This window comes from Macaca nemestrina, chromosome 4 (assembly GCF_043159975.1).
Source record: "Macaca nemestrina isolate mMacNem1 chromosome 4, mMacNem.hap1, whole genome shotgun sequence".
Classification (NCBI taxonomy): Eukaryota; Metazoa; Chordata; class Mammalia; order Primates; family Cercopithecidae; genus Macaca; species Macaca nemestrina.
Window position 1 is genome coordinate 174,360,488 of NC_092128.1, and position 17,851 is coordinate 174,378,338.

The window sequence follows — 17,851 nt, forward strand, 5'->3', positions numbered from 1 at the left end:
TTGTGCAATACTGAGGTTTGGGCTTCTACTGAACCCATCACCTAAACAGTGAACGCAGTACCCAATACTTCGTTTTTCAACTCTTGCTCTCCTCCCTCCCAGCTTTTAGCATCCCTAGTGTCTACTGTTTCCACCTTTATGAGGTACTCAAGATACTGATACAAACAACTATCCCGGGTCCTCAACCCATATGGTTTCACTAACAATGATGAATATTACAACAGCTAACAAAGTTGCCCTTACTGGCTGCTTCCTAAGAACCAGGCACTTTGCTTCACATATTATTTCATTCTACTTTCTCAAAAAACCTTATCATCTCCATTTGACAGATGAAGAAATTGAGGCTACAAGAAAGCGAACAACTTACCCAAAGTCACTCAGGTAAGAAGAGGTGGAGTTAAGATACCTGGCTTGGACACCATCAGCAAAACCTGTCCTCAGGCAGGAACACAGACGGTCTAATGCCAGTTTTCTTTTTATCGGCTCCCCCTACGTCCTCCATCCTATGCCCATTATATTTAGACCCCCTTTCCGGCAGAACATACCTTCGAAATGCCCATTTGACTTGCACTGGAGCGAGGCCGGAAGGTGCAGCACCACCTCCTACTGGGCAATCAGAGTGCTGTGCAGGGAAGTTTGCTGGTCAACCTTGAGGCTGCTCCGCCGTCAAGGCAAATGGGCCCAGTCTGGAATTTTAACCTGAAGCACCATCTACAAACCACCTCCCCATCCTCAGCCAAAGCCAAGACTCCCTGAACTCTGCCTTGGGGAACAGAAGTACCAGAAAAGGCCCAATGCATGCCGGATTACTCCACCTTCCTTTCTTTCTTTTATTGACACAGTCTCACTATGTTGCCCAGGTGGGATTTAAACTCCTAGGCTCAAAGCATCCCCCTGCCACAGCCACCAAGCCGGCTCAATTGCCCAACATTTTATTATCCTAATCTTAATTATCACTGCCAACTAAGGTAATGGTGCCTCCTTTCACTAGGAAAACACTTTCAAAGTCCTTTTTTTTTTTTTTTTTTTTTTTTTTTGGAGATGGAGTCTCACTTTTGTCACCCGGGCTGGAGCGAAGTCTCTTAGTTTCCTCCCCACGGTTTCGTGCACGAGACCCCGAAGCAGGCAAGCTGAGCATCTTTATCCCCATTTTTCAGAGGAACGACCAGAAGTCAGGGTTTGCCCAAGGTCAAACAACTAGCTGGTTGCAAAGTAAGAACTGGAAGCCACTCATGTTATTCCTTCCGCTCCACCTCCCTCCAGAGACAGGGCTGGCCAGCATCGCACGGAACAGGAAATTGAAATGGCTCCCGGTAAGGCAGCGAGCCTGCCAACCACCGAGAGGAGCTGACAAGTGACCCAAACCCGCCCAGAATTTAAAATGCCTCCTCAAAGGAGTTGCCGACTAACCTCCTCCCACCTGCTGCAGTGAAGAAATAAGTTCCAAGAGTCTGCAACCCACCATGCCTGTTTTTCCACGGGAAGGACTAAGTTAGAAAGGAAGCTGGAATAAGTGGGATGCTGTTGAAGAACTAAGATGTAGAAGCAGTTTCCCAATATGAACTTACTAGCTTTTTTTCCCACTCCTATCACATCGCCACTCCCCCCACACACTTCCCTTAATCCCCACCCCTTAACCACAGAACTGTAAGAGGGGCAAAGCAGAAGAGACAGAAATCCTCCCAAAACAGCACCAGCTGCAGCAACTACCAGGCAAACAGGGTAAAACCCGATTAAAAGATGGAAATATTCTAAGAGCAAAGTCATGCACTGAAAGAGTCATGCACCATTCCCAAAATATTGAAAGAAATTTCAATCACTTTACCTGAGTTGTTTTAGCTCTTCTGCCTTGCATGCTGTTGCTATGGCTAATTTGTGGGTGGGTGGCACCTTCAGAGAGACAGTGAGATTTCCTACAGGGAAGTGTGTTATAATTACTGTACGGAGGAGTCTCTTCAGCAGCAGCTGGTGGCATCTTATGGTTTGCAAGATTGGGAATATCAGACACCAAATTCCGACAGTAGCCTGCAAATTTGCTCCCCGGCCCCCCGTTTGCTGTCACTCCAGAGTTTTTCTGAGCATACAAGTCACCCAAGGAATTGGCTCTCTGACAGGTGCTGAGCTGCCGCGGACTCGCCCGCGTTTCCATCCCCCGAGCCTCCTCGCAGTCCTTCTCTTCCGCGGAACCCAAGATTTCTTCGTTGCTTGTTAAATGTTCTTGGCTCAGATCAGAGAGTGAGAATTCCAGGCTGTCCTCCCGCCAGATGTCTGCAGATTTGGAGCGTTTCTTCTTAAAGCTCGCCGTCTCCATGAAAGTGGGCCCATTGGATGTATAGGAATGCTGCCTCCTGCCTCCCTCAGCCAAATATGTAGCGTCATCCCCGTAAAGCCTGCTCTCCTCAGAGTCTGGCATGCTCTGCACAGAGGCTGCCGTGAGCACGATGCTGCTGTCTACGCTGGGAGTGACAGAAGAGTCAGTGTAAGACACAGGTCTCAAGCCCATGTCCACTCGGTCCACCCAGATGGGGCTCCCGAAGTCTTCTAGGGTACCATCTTGGGAGAAGGGCTCCAGGCCATTTTCAGCCAGGGACTGGGGGATGCTGGGGGTGCTGCTGGAGCGGGTGCTTACTTCGGAGTTCCTGTGGATCACCTTCCCCGAGGAAGCGTGCCTGGTCCGCCGCGTCTTGTGCGAGAGGCGGAGGGAGCGGGACGTGTGCTTGCGCCCCAGGCTGGCATGCTTTTCTCCATAAAACTCGTGCTCTACATGTTGACTTTCTGCGTTTCCCATGGTTTTATGGTCTGCAGCAAAGCGGGGGGAAAGGGGGAGAACTGAGTCACTACCAGTACAGGTATAGGCATCTCAGAGAAAGAGCTCAGCCTGCAGGCAGGGTAGAACACCTTGGCTCACAGGGCTTGTGGGGTAAGTAACAGCACAACTTCCTACATGCACCTGGTAGGTTCTTGGACTCTTACCTGGGAGCAGGTCAACAGTAACATCATCTACTGAGACTGCCCCCTGAGATATGAAATGAGCTCCTAAATATGAGCATCAGACAGTTAGACTCGTCTCTGCCCAGAGGGACGATGGCCACAGGCCACAGCTGAGAGCGCTGCTTTTGTACAGCCAGAAACTCCACTGACCTGGTCTTCCTTACTAAATATTTGAAGTTCTACTCCTATCTGTAAATTGAAAACTCTGAAAGTACAAACCAAAATGTTCACCAAAGGAGTAATTTCTGTTTGAAATGATATACGTATTTCAAAATACAAAACTTAGAGGTGCGTTTGGTAACCTCCTTCCCTCCCTGCCAATGGGTACTTTTGGGTTTTTTGGTTTTTTTTTTTTTTCTCTATTTGATCTCTAATAATGCTTCAAAATCAATCAGAAATGGAAAACCTCAAAGTGTAAGTCTGATCAACTTTTCCTAGTAAATCAAAGTCAAAAATTAAAAAAAGCTTTGACCTTTAATGTCACAGCCTTCTGAGGACCTGGATTTTAGGGGCATTTTGGGAGGGCTATGGAGGGGTGGTGGGGATGGGCAAAACAAAATAGAAACTCTGCTCTCTGCTTAGCAGTAGATTAATGGGTTTATTTCTGGGAGCAAATCCAACCTGCGAACATTAATCTGGTACAGCGTGCCCTGCAAAAAGAAATTCACATTGTGAAACCACTAAGTGTGATTCAGCCTTCTGGGGCCCCCCAGGTTAATTCAAGTCCCTCCTTAATATTTTTACAGTCTCTCTCACTGACCCGATGACACAATTCTGTTACCCACAGTGGGAAAGAGAAAAATCTTCAAAGCTCGACACCTGTGACTCTACTTAGCCTATTCTCCTTGCTCCGTGAGGTCCCTCTGGCACACTTCAAATTCTATGCACTTAAGATAACGCACATGAAAATAGCTGGAAAGGAAAGAAGAAAAACAAAGTAACTGGGCATATCTCTGAGGTGGTTCTTTTAACCACCTAGCGAGTCATTCATTCAGAAAATACACATTGAGCACCTGCCATGTTCTAGAAGCCAGAGATACAGCAGGGAACAAAAGGGACACATCCCCTACTCTCATGAAGCTAACTTCTAGCCAGGGAAGGCACGCAATACACAAGAAAGTAAAAGGCATGGTGGCAAAGCAGGAAGTGATATTACCGTGATCATTGCAAAGAGATCGAAACAGCCTGGAATACAATATACCTTCACATTGATCCTAGACTTACTCTATAATTCCACTGTTCAGGCTAAAATGTTACTGAAACTCTCACCAGCACATCTTTACTGAAATAAAATTTGTTGCAATACAAAGGGAAACCCTCCATTGAATGTTCTAGTGAGTTCAGGGATAACTCATACAGACACCAGATGTTAAGCTATTCCCAGTCTGGAATATTCCCCACCAGGTCACACATCAGAGGAATCTCAGAGGGAATTTTCCAAGAAAGACAATCTCCTTTTTACTAGTAGCAAGTAGATTTCAAAGCAATATGTTCATGCTTCTCTGGTATCTTTAAGAAGAAAAAAGATAAAAACGAAAAGATCAACGGTCTGTGCACAACCATTTATATTATCTAAATTCCTAAGAATGGCACATGCTACATTTCGTACAAGTAAAATAAGTAAATGTGCATTTCAATAACACTATAGGCTTTGACCAATGCCTTGGAGTTCTTTAGTTTTTTAAAGGATATATTAAGATACCTGGATGTGCCTATGTAACTATATCTTTTGCCAATAAATAAAGACTTAGAACCAATGTTAGTCACAGCCCCATTTTAAGAATCACATAGGTTTCAATTTAAAAGAGGAAAGGACTATGATGAAATAAATCGAGTAAAAGAAAAGGCAAAACTGTCGCCTCAAACATGTTAAGATTTACCCTCCTCTACCACATATATCAAAAGTTTGCAAATATAAATTGACAGATATATTTTCAACAACAGCTTTCTGGTGAGGCTTGTTTCTGCCAACAGAAAACTCATCAAGTTAAAAGCCTCAGGAGAGGTTTTCCTGAAGGAAATGGCCCCAACCTTCAAGAATTACCGCACTCCATGTATCACGCTGACGGCTCTGTTATATTCGTAGCATTTTTAGTAGCAAGATTCTTTTCAGCTGGCCAAGGTAGGCAAGAAGCCACTTTTATCTTCAGAACTAGAATGTAGACAGGAATGCCAAATCTCCTAAATCCTACTAAGAGAAACTCTCAGGGGATGGCCTAAGGAGCGTGAGCGGGAAGTTTGAAGCAACTGAAGTTAAGAAACATAAGTTTCTAGGGACTGCTGAAACACCTTTCAATTTGAAAGCTGTTCCTGAAAGGTTAGTAAGAACGATGAAAGCCCATGTGGATCAGTGGAGGACTCTGAAATAACATCGGTGTGAAAAGTTGAAATAGCTCATTGCATACAGGAGACAGCATCTCCGCTTCCGAAACAACCCCTGTCCCACTGGCAAGCCCCAGAAAGTTGGTGAATTGTAAGTTTTTTTTTTTTTTTTGGAGACAGAGTCTTGCTCTGTCGCCCATGCTGGAGTGCAGTGGCGCGATCTCGGCTCACTGCAAGCTCCTCCTCCTGGGTTCACGCCATTCTCCTGCCTCAGCCTCCTGAGTAGCTGGGACTATAGGCGCCCGCCACAACGCCCAGCTAATTTTTTGCATTTTTAATACAGACGGGGTTTCACCGTGTTAGCCAGGATGGTCTTGATCTCCCGACCTCATGATCCGCCCGCCTCGGCCTCCCAAAGTGCTGGGATTACAGTCGTGAGCCACCACACCCAGCCGGTGAATTTAAGTTTTAACCTTTCCATGTACATATGTAAAATGCCAGCTACTTCCATCCTCTTAATTTCTTCCTATTCTATCTTACTTAACCCTTTTTATTTTTATCTTCAACAAACAAAACCTGATTTGCATTTTTATTTGCGTGGGTTTTGTTGTTCCTGTAGTACAAAGGAAGCAAATTCAGGGCAGAAATTTACTTTTACTTTTTTTGCGGCTTCCGCAAGACTAGAAATATTCCACGGATGATAAAGAATCAAAAATATTGGTGCATTTTAGTAACAAAAGCAAAAAGTGAAGGACCAGCACCTCACCAACATCATCACACAGTCACTAGGTAGGAGAGAGAATATTTGGGACAAGAAGGACAAGCTGAAATGCAGAAACGGGGATTGACATTGAAAAGGAGGATGCCAGAAAACTGGTACTAGATCTCAAGCTGGGAAACGTTACCAGGTTTAAATTCATTTAAATTCTTTTATTTCCGACTATGACTTACTTCTCTAGAATGTTAGTGGTCCCGGATAGCTCTCATGTTTATGGACTAGGTAGGAGGGAGGTAGGACAAGTTTTTAGCCTAAGAACAACTCTCAATATTCAAACCTCAAGTCTGGCTTCTCGTGCTTTTCTTTCGTTCCAATCTTCTAAGTCAAGCTTGTTCAACCCGTAGGCCGCAGACCACGTGGATGGCTTTGAATGCAGCCCAACACAAATTCACACACTTTCTTAAAACACTAGGAGATTTTTTAGCGATTTTGGGTTTTTTGGCTCATTCGTTATCGTTAGTGTATCTTATGTGTGGCCCAAGACAATTCTTCTTCTTCCAATGTGGCCCAGGGAAGCCAAAAGACTGGACATCCCTGCTCTGAGTTCTGGCTTCCTTAGCCTGCCTCGGGGCCTGTGCCTGTCCCTCTGCCTAGAACGCTCCGCCTTTCCGCCTACTCCACCAAGTTCCTTCAGACCTTCAATCAAATGTCCCCTTGTCAAGGAGGCCTTTCCTGACCCCTCCATCTAAAATGACACCCAGTGCTGCAGAACTCAACATTTCTTACCCCTCTTCTTTCACTTTTCGCCTTCACATTGATCATAATTGTAACCAACAATATATATTTCACTTACTGGTCTTTCCTATTCTCTACTGGTCTCTCTTATTCTCTCTTCCCACTAGAGCCTAAGCTTCAGGAGGGCTAGAAGTGTCTTGTTTCCTGCTGTATCCTCATTGCCTAGAACCCAGTCTGAAAGGTTGTAGGTGGTCCATTAAAAAAACACTAAAAACTCAAGAGAAAAAAAAATCCTGGAATGAATGAATGACAAAGACACTTTAATGTAAGATGTGAAAACTCATACAACTACAATGCAACACAGGTGAAAACATGACCACAATGCGAATGAGACACAGCACACATCAGTCTTAAATACACTAGCCTCTTCTCTCAGGATGCCCGGAAGATACTTCCCAATCAGCTCGCTGCTCCCTGGGCCCTTTCCACCTGCAGGTCTGTGTCCGTCCCTTACTCTGGACCACTGGGTTGAAGGTCACCCTGATCCATGAACTTAGGGGTGAGGGTGTTCAGCTTGTGCTCCAGTGTGTTCCCCTCCCCACCCCCAGTGCTTCCTGGGGAAAGAATTAAGGGCTTGCACCTGTTTCATTCCACTGAGTTCTTGCCTTCAGTTCCTATCTTCCTCTTCCTTTTGGAGCTACAGTGCAGAGGTTCAGGAATGAGGTTAAGAATTGAGAGAGCAGCTCTCCCCATAGTCAGGGCAATGAGTGCAGAACTGCTCAGGCCTAGGAGGATCCAGAGAAAGTGGGGGCAAAGGAGACTAAGTGGCATGATGGGCAAGAGTGTCATCTGAAAGTGGTATGGGGTCAAAGCATCAGGAGTTCCCAGGGGAGTGCTTAGGGCCAGGGATCAAAGACAATAGGACGAGTGTGATTCTTCTATTCTTACCAACACCACGATCCTCTCTTAAAGTGATGAGTTAAACTTTTCAGTAAGTAATCACCTGAAAGGCCTTTAAATCCCATCAAATTAAATGCAGATGCTCCTCCATTTATTATGGGGTCATATCATCATAAACCCACTGTAAGGTGAAGATATCCTAAGTCAAAAATACATTTAATACACCTAACCTACCAAACATCATAGCTGAGCCTAGCTTACCCTAAATGTGCTCAGAACACTTACATTAGCCTATAGTTGAGCAAAATCATCTGACACAAAGTCTATTTTAAGTATTGAATATTTGTTGAATATTTATTTATAATAAGTGTTATTCAACACATATTTCTTTTTTTTTTTTTTGAGACGGAGTCTCGCTCTGTCGCCCAGGCTGGAGTGCAGTGGCGTGATCTCGGCTCACTGCAAGCTCCGCCTCCCGGGTTCACACCATTCTCCTGCCTCAGCCTCCCGAGTAGCTGGGACTACAGGCGCCCACAACCGCGCCCGGCTACTTTTTTGTATTTTTAGTAGAGACGGGGTTTCACCGTGGTCTCGATCTCCTGACCTTGTGATCCGCCCGCCTCGGCCTCCCAAAGTGCTGGGATTACAGGCGTGAGCCACCGCGCCCGGCCTCAACACATATTTCATGCAACTTATTGAATACTGTGCTGAAAGTGAAAAACAAAGGGATTGCATGTGTACCACCGTAAAGTTAAAAAAACACAAGTCAAACCACCCTAAGTTGGGGACTGTCTATACATAGTAAAGGAGTCAAAAGGTATTTTAAGAAACTTTAGCAATACGCATAAATACTTGTTAGAGTGGTTCATATATATCTGATAGGTGGTCATTTCTCAGGGACTGCTTTTATAGATTTATTAGGCTACTAAGCCTTTTAAAAAAAAAAAGATATAGAACTACACATACATTGAAACAATGTCAAATTCCTGGCTTTGGTATTTTACTATAATTATGCAAGATGCAACCATTAGAAAAAACTGGGTGATGGTTACATTTCCTGCATACAATTTCCTGTGAGTCATAATTATTTTGAAATAAAAAGTTAAACAAACAAAATGAGTCTTAATTAACTAACTGAATAGTCTAATGAAACTGTAGTTTAAAGTGAGAGTTCTTCCAAAAAAAATGTAGTTGAATCCCCTTTTATTTTTAGCTGAAAAGCATCTAGAATATTCTAACATAATTTCAATGAATTAGGCAACAACAAAAAAAAACAAGCATTTATTGAGCATCATCTAGCAAAATGTGATCAGAAAGTACAAAGCACACACAGAACGGTGGTCCAAAATGAGGTTAAATAAAGAGGTGACATTGATCATCTGAGGATAAAGCTTCTGTCTTAACAAACTAGTGAAAAAAATAAGTTTTTAATATCTGGTGCCGGCAAGTTGGAGTAAACCAACTAAGGCCTATCTTAGCCCAGCTAATGACAACTAAAAACTCTGGACCAACAAGTAAACAAAAGCAAGAAAAAAAAAAGATCAAAACCTGAGGATGCCACCCATTTAAGGGTGAGTTTCCTATTTTGTTTTTAATGTCCTAATTTCTCACCCAGTCTTATACCAAGGGTGAGTATAGCTCCAGTGAAGCTATGACACAGGCAACAAAAACTCTGGATCAGACCTTGTTGTTCTACCCAGAGGAATCAAGAATAGTCCCTGTAAGCCAGAGAGAGTGTGGAGATCTCAGAGAAAAGAGAACTGGAAAATAACATCCCATAATGATGCATATAAATCTGCACAAGTGCCAGGCTCACTCCTCAGATGCACATGCCTAGGACTGATTCAAAGCAAGACAGCAAAAGCTTTGAGAACTGAATCAAGACATAAACCACAGCCCAACCCTCAGACTAACACCTGAGTGGTGCACAAACAGGACAAACTCAAAGTAGTATACCAAAGGCTTTGAAAACTGAACTGACATTAGAGCCTCAACCCACGGAGGTGAGACAGCACTTACAATCTGAACCCAGTCAGGTTGACTGCCTGCAAAATAACAACAAGGAAAAATCAATATTCTCCAGATTATGTACCAAGACCTGGAGTATCATGACATAATATTCGAAATGCCCACAATGCATTTCAAAGAACCAGGAAAATGTGATTAGCTCTCAGGGGTAAGGACAATCAATAGATGCCAATCCCAAGATGGCCCAGATGTTGGAATTATCAGACTTTTAAAGCAACTATTACAAGTGTGCTTCCTGAGTAAAAGTAAACACCCTTGAAATTAATGAGAAACTTAACTGCTTGCAATGCCTGTGTAAGATCATTATGAACATCAATGATGATATTAATAAATGAGTAACAGCTGGGCACGGTGGCTCATGCCTGCACTTTGGGAGGCCAAGGAGGGTGGATCACCTGAGGTCAGGAGTTGGAGACCAGCTGGCCAACATGGCAAAACCCCATCTCTACAAAAATACAAAAATTAGCCAGGCATGATACACGCCTGTAATCCCGACCCTACTTGGGAGGCTGAGGCAGGAGAATCACTTGAACCCAGAAGGCAGAGGCTGCAGTGAGCCAAGATTTTGCCACTGCACTCCAGCCTGGGAAACAGAGCGAGACTCCTTCTCAAAAAAAAAAAAAAAAAAAAAAAAAAATACATGAGTAAACAAATAGAACACACATAAAAAAGAAAGGTCAACCCTATATGACCCAAGATACAGCACGTACCTTGCATTTTTAAACCACCTGTACTGCGTAAGGAAATATTCCAGTGAATAGAAAGCCACCCTGTGGTCAAAGTCCTGGGTATAAAGAACATAGAAAAACACTTCCACAACCACAGATTGTTGAGAGGGAAAACAAGGAAGGAAAGAAAAAGACACAAGGGAATCTGGAAACAACTTCATCACCTTGAGGACTAAGGAGGTTGTAATAATATTTTTATGGTTTAGGATGTCTAATGCCCTCAATTATCCCAGAGGTTCCAGTGGTGCTCCTGGCAGACAGTAGGATGCCCCACCCTCTAGCGGAAGAACAGGAAAGTTCCACATGAATAATGCCTAGCCCTGTGGGTCAGCTGGCCAGGGCTTTTCCTGTGTGGGAGTAAATAATCCAAAAGGTGATTCCACCACTGGGATCAAACATCTCTAGTGCAAATTCTTCTCATCCTCCAGAATTAAAATCTTAGATGTGAGATGCACATTCAAGATACGGACTTTGAGAGAGTTAAAAATTCTCTCCAAGAGTATTAAGATGTGGCCGGGCACAGTGGCTCACACCTGTAATCCCAGCACTTCGGGAGGCTGAGGCAGGTGGATCACTTGAGGTCAGGAGTTTGAGACTAGTCTGGCCAACATGGTGAAACCTCATCTCTACTAAAACTACAAAAATTAGCTGGGCGTGGTGGGGGGGGATGTCTGTAATCCCAGCTACTCTGGAGGCTGAGGCACAAGAATCGCTTGAACCTGGGAGGCGGAGGTTGTAGTGAGCCAAGATTACACCACTGCACTCTAGCCTAGGTGACAGCAAAACGCTGTCTCAGAAGGAAAAAAAAAAAAAAAAAAGAATATTAATATGTAAATATTTCACACGCCTATATACATGATAAATCTGTGTAAGAATTTTAAAAAGCAATTATTCCGGATGGATTGTTTGTAGGGCAATTTTCACAATTATACCTTTTTTGGGTATTTTCTAATGTTTTTATACTAAATATGTAATTCATTTTAAGGGAAGTAAAATAAATAGAACATGCCAACAGGTTTTTAAGTCACTGAATTTTTTTTTACAGTTGAAGAGAGTGAGGATGTGGGCACTATGCTGACAGCTACAACAAAACGGCATCAAACCCAAACTCTAAAACAGATGGCCTGGGAAAATTACCTACGATGAAGAAAATACTACCTAGCTTGGACTTACTCCACTTTTTCACTATGTTTCAATGGCACACTGACCTCCTCTCATTGTATCTCTGGCAGGGTTATTTGTACACTGGCACATCTGTCTTGTTTTTAACTACCCTCTTCTCATTTTATTAGAAAAATCTCAATGGCAGAAACCATATCTTACTTGTGATTGTAAACTAAATATACAGAAGTTTTAGTCTAGCTCTTCTAAGTGGGAATGTTCAACACCGACACTGCCTTATTACAAGGGTACTGCAAATACATAAAACCTTAGATCTCACTGGTGGGCCCATGATAATCCAATTTATATCATATTCAAGTCAACAGTTAACTGTGAAGGCAAGGTTTCTCTGTTGTTGGGAAGGACGTTGTGAAATCTGACCAGAAGGCATTTAATGATGTAAGTTATAATGATTAATAATATAAAATCTCACTCCCCTGAGGTATTTAGAAACTTATTAAAATAAACGTAATCATTACCCTTCTATGACTTGAAAACAGGCCTCCAAAACTGCAGGAGAAAGGATGAAATGTATTTATTTCTAAGTTAAATTTGAAGCGAAATCACAAGACAACAGATTGCAAATTTAAAATTAGATTCTAGTGGGAGGTCTTGGTTTCAAGCCTGTTTTTTCCCTACTGGAGGCTGAGCTTGAAGACGGTGTTGGGGGGTGGGGGTGAGGGAGAGAGCTAAGATTAAACTGAGACAAAGTTCTGAAAGTTTTCGCTAAATCGTTACAACCCATGAAAAGAGTTTTGCCAAGTCACACACAAATACCCTGAACACCAGAGACCAAGCAGGAAAGTTTTGCAACAAATATAAGATGATCTTTGATTTCGAAAAGATTATTATTTTGACGGTGTTTATTTTTACTTTTTAAAGATTATCCAAAGCAGAAACAAAACATATCATTGTTTTCAAGTCAGATTTTGAAGCTCGGGTTTGCCTTTTTCAAACATAATCCGATATAAAGATAGTGAAGCCCAGGGATAAATGTACGAGATCCTGAGGGCAATTCACAGGGGAGAAAAGGATTTCATAGGCACCTACTTTGTTTTCTCTGTTTTGTTTTAATGCTAATGCTTTTGAATTGTCAGATAGGTGTAACCCTAATTCAAGGAAGTGATTCCAAATTCTTTTTCCCACGAGCTACACACAACAATGATAGTAAAATGCATCTGTCCCAGCACCTTTGAAGCATTTCCATTAATTCATACAAACATAATAGGCTCAAATATACATATGCAAACCTACCTTAAAAGGCAACAGTGGTCCCCAGCCCAACTTGCTCCAAGAGCACTGTGGCATTTAGATATTGAGGTTGGAAATGATGTCTGGATGAACAGCCACTGGGCTGGGGACGATGTCAGCACCTGCGCCCTGGGGTGGCCATCACAGTTTCATCTAAGTCTGTGAGAATGCGCCAAAAACCTGGAGAGGAGCGGGTCAGAGGAGACAGAAAAACAGAAAGGAAATGATGAGGCAGAAGGAAGGAAATGGGCATTTTCTGTCAAACCCATTTCATCAATTCTATGACATCAATTTTTTGTGAAATACTGTCAGAGGCATTTGAACCACAGCAACTCCATCTTAAATAGGAGCTGGGTAAAATGAGGCTGAAACCTACTGGTCTGGGTTCCCAGGCAGTTAAGGCATTCTAAGTCACGGGATGAGGCAGGAGGTCAGCACAAGATACAGGTCACAAAGACCTTCCTGATAAAACAGACTGCAGTAAAGAAGTCTGCTAAACCCCACCAAAACCAAGATGGTGACGAGACTGACCTCTGGTCATCCTCACTGCTACACTCCCACCAGCGCCATGATAGTTTACAATGCCACAGCAATGTCAGGAAATTACCTTATATGGTCTAGAAAGGGGAGGCATGGGCTGGGCGCGGTGAGTCATGCCTGTAATCCCAGCACATTGGAAGGCCGAGGCAGGCGGATCACCTGAGGTCAGGAGTTCAAGACCAGCCTGGCCAATATGGTGAAACTCCATCTTTACTAAAATACAAAAATTAGCTGGGCATGATGGTGGGTGCCTGTAATCCCAGATACTCAGGAGGCTATGGTGGGAGAATCGCTGGAACCTGGGAGGTGGAGGTTGCAGTGAGCCAAGATCACACCTTTGCACTCCAGCCTGGGAGGCATGAATAATCCACTCCGTTTAGCATATAATCAAGAAATAACTATAAAAATGGGCAACCAGCAACCCTTGGGGCTGCTCTGTCTATGGAGTAGCCATTCTTTTATTCCTTCACTTTCTTAATAAACTTGCTTTGACTTTATAAACTCTCCCTGAATTCTTTCTTGCGCGAGATCCAAGAATGCTCTCTTGGGGTGGGTCTGGGTCGGGACCGCTTTCGTATAACATTATGACATCCCAAATCAAATGATGTAACATTTGGATACAGGCATAAAATGACAGGCTTAAATCAGATAAATAGAGAAATAAATAAATAAATAATACCAGCCTATTTACATTCAGGGTAATCCATAGCCCTACAGACTAAGTAATCTTATTATTTTAATCTATCTGTTTATATTAAGGTGTTGGAGAACAGAAACAGGTTATTACGGAATGGTTCCCATGTCCCACTCAATCTTCAGAGTCCCAAGAAACAGAAATGAAAGGAAACCAGCAACCCTCAGTTATTCTCAGAGTAGTGCTGTATTTATAACGGATATTGAAGAAAATGTGGAAAGAGAGTAAAACAGAAGCCCAAATCCATTACATAGAACTTTCCACTGCATACACGTTTTCTTGAGAAGGCAAACATCAAATTCAGAGAAAACACATGAAGAATACGCATGGGAAAGAATTTAGGTAAAAGATCCAAACTGTAATTTGACACAGCAAATCAATGAACAAGGCAAGGGCTCCAGGAACACATGGGTTAATGGGGTTGTTTTATTTCCTTCATCTTTTTAAAGCCTGCTGGTAGAGGTGAAATGACAAATACTAAGGCAAGCAAAACAAAGGCCTGAAGGGCCTCTTTGGGTGGCTTCATTTTGGTACTTTCTTCCCAGACATTTCCCTGGGGCTGCCCACTGCTGGTGGTTTCAGCAGGTAGGAACCTGAGATGGCAAATACTTTGAGCAGGAGCATGAAGAAAACTGCCTGTTTTGTGGAAAGGAGCCACATACAGGAAGTAAGTAAATAAATATATATGTCTATCCAGAATGGAACAGTAAGCAAATACAGTTCTTCCTCATCTTGGAAAATATGCTATTTAACCATGAAGTTAGTGACTCATGCTTGCAGGGAAAGGAGCACAAGTTCTCAGCAACACCCCATTATTACCCCACAATACGTTCCCTTTCCACAATGCCCCCATTGCTACCCGGTTCACTCCCTTTCCCTGGGCATCCTCCTTAAAATGCTCTCTGCAAATTTCCACATTTCCAAAGCAGTTCCTGAATTGCTTAGGAACTGGCAGAAATTAATAAGCAATAGCCCATTTATGCTGAAATGGACTCATTACAGTGCCAGCTGCCAATAATTTGCATGGCTGGATTCTTGCTGGCAAAGGAGGCCGGCAGGCGGCTGTCCTTCCACCTGCACAACGGAGGCTGATAATGCATTTTCTATACTTTAAAAAAAATTACGTATTCAGATAGAGTACATTTTTTTCTCTATATTCTTCTAGTCCCTGAGCAAATAAATAAATAAATAAACAATACAGGGAGAAAGGGCATTATTTGAAAAACACAAGAGCAAAACAGAGTTGATTTGGTATAACTTCTTTCTGATTTTGGTGGGGAAAAGAATTTGCCTATGACCCTGCTTGTGGAACTGATCCACGACGCGGCCTAATGAAGAGCTCCACAATCAGCAGATATGCTAAGGTCAAAACGTGCCAACAAGTACGTATCCATTTCCCTTACAGCAAGTTAATTGCTTCATGGCCTTGTGAATGGATGCCACCACGGCAATTTGGGAACTGTCAGTACTCTGGGTTTTCTCCAAGAGCTGCAAAGAACTCAGTTTCACTGGGAGACAGCTACGCACCAAGCTCAGTGTTGGCAGTCCAAGCTGGGAGTCGGGCTGCACGCATCCGGTCATATCTTGGCTTTGCAGGTCAAATCTTTACTTTCAGCGTGACCTGGGGCAAACTCTAAATGTCCTATCCCTCTAACAAGTGAGGACGATAAGATTCCTAAATCATTGGGCTGTCATGAGCTTTAAATGAGATAATCTATGTTACAGAATTATCCCATTATCAGTTCTCAATAACCATATCCCATGATCGGTTCTCGAAAAACATTAGCTATTACTTCCACTACTATTTAAAATGTTGAAACCGTAAGGAATGTGCTACAGAATGGGCCAGTATTATGCAGGCCTCCTTAGCAAAATGATACCCACTTCACTGAAACTGAATCATATGTTATAAATGGAATGACATCAGTCACCTTAAATTTGCTGTGGAACAAATTGGAGAATTAACTAATCCAGCTATCAGATGCATGCGGTCTACTCAATTGGCTACCACACACACACACACACACACACACACACACACACACACAGCCATACTGATGAAATCCAGCAGTACCAGTAGGCCTGCTTACATTACATTAAGATGACTCTTAGGGAACCAAATGCTGAGATTACCAAGTTTTTCAGTCTCACTCCGAGACATCCTTGATATGGTTTGGGAGTGTCCCCACCCAAATCTCATCTTGAATTCTAACTCCCACAATTCCCATGTGTCATGGGAGGGACCCAATGAAAGGTAGTTGAATCATCGCGGCAGGTCTTTCCTGTGCTGTTCTCGCAGTTGGTGAGTGGGTCTCGAGAGATCTGATGGTTTTACAAAGAGGAGTTCCCCTGCACAAGCTCTCTCTTTGCCTGCAGCCAAATAAGATGGGACTTTCTCCTCCTTGCCTTCCGCCTTGATTGTGAGGTATCCCCAGCCACGTGGAACTGTGAGTCCAGCTAAACCTCTTTCTTTTGTAAATTGCCCAGCTTGGGGTATGTGTTCATCAGCAGCTTGAAAATGGACTAATACAATCCTCAATTCATATGGCCAATTTCTGTGTCATATGTCAAATGACCAGTTTTCACAGGAATATGCGTGTACTGGAAGTGAGGAAGGTATTACCAAAACTAATCTCAGGCTTCAAATACCTGCAAAAATTGATAGGGCTGAGAAGTCCTACTGCTCCACTCCTGTAATATTATTTAAGATGAAAATACGGTAAGTGTCAGAAATAGTGTGTCCACAGCATTTAATCCTTGGCTTTTCCAAAAATGTCTGCCAAACCAGAACTTTCTTTTTCACCTTCAAAGTGTCAAAGACACTTGGGGGTGGGGGATGGGGGGCAGGGGACAGACACAGTGGCTTGTGCCTGTAATCACAGGGCTTTGGGAGGTTGAGGTGGGAGGATGGCTTGAGGACAGGAGTTCAAGACTAGCCTGAGCAAAACCGTGAGACACCCACCTCTACAAAAAAATTTACAAAATTAGCTGGGCATGGTGGCGTATGTGTATTCCCGGCTACTTGGGAGGCTGAGGTCAGAGGAACCCTTGAGCCCAGGAGTTTGAGGTTATAGCCTGGGCAACAGAGTGAGACCCTAACTCAAAAAACAAACAACAAACAACAACAAAAACACACTCATAAGGGGCATTCTGTCATTTTTAAGTCCTTGCAAGTTCCAGGGATCAGTGTATAGAGAAAAAGACACTGTATTGTATTTGCCCTGGAGATACCCAAGTTCAGTTACCAGGTGCTATTACTTCATAAATTATGTGACTTTTGGACAGTAAATTACCCATTCTGAAAACCATTAGAAAAAATGAGGACGTAATATGTTTGCCTTACCAATACTTAACTCTAATATCTTTTCTTATAGGAAACTGTAAGATTCCTATAAGCTGTATAACTGTACAGCTAACAGCTGTATACAGCTGTATAGCTATATAACTGTAAGATTCCTATGATTCCTATAAGTTTATAACACTATAAACCGTAAAATTTATATAAGTATGTAAATTCTTACTGTGTTTACTATGATTTAGTGTCCCCAAATTTTCCATAACCAGTAGGTTAATGACAATCAGGAAGTTTTCCTTTATACGGAGCTTAAACAGTGCAGGCAGAGGTCTTGGATCAAATTCCTAAACATTTATTTCATATACAATAAGCACCAACAACCTTAGTTTTTAACAGTCATACTTAGACCCCAAATCAGTACTGACAGATAAATAGGTGGATGGTAGATGGGTAGATGGATGAACGGATAAGTAGATGGATGGAGGGAT

At 42.9% G+C, this 17,851-nt stretch overlaps 1 protein-coding gene across 15 annotated transcripts in view; it reads right to left on the minus strand.

The window, feature by feature from the left end:
* The window catches only part of LOC105472738 (TIAM Rac1 associated GEF 1), a 443,930-nt gene that overhangs the window by 147,448 nt on the left and 278,631 nt on the right, over positions 1 to 17,851 (minus strand). For all 15 annotated transcript variants that reach the window (XM_071095586.1, XM_071095584.1, XM_071095597.1 and 12 more), the window contains 2 exons: positions 12,838 to 13,014; positions 1,826 to 2,799 (listed from right to left, as the gene is read on the minus strand). In XM_071095586.1, the coding sequence (XP_070951687.1) occupies positions 1,826 to 2,788 (963 nt within the window). In that variant the 5' untranslated portion in view covers positions 2,789 to 2,799; positions 12,838 to 13,014. The remainder of the gene's footprint in view (positions 1 to 1,825; positions 2,800 to 12,837; positions 13,015 to 17,851) is intronic.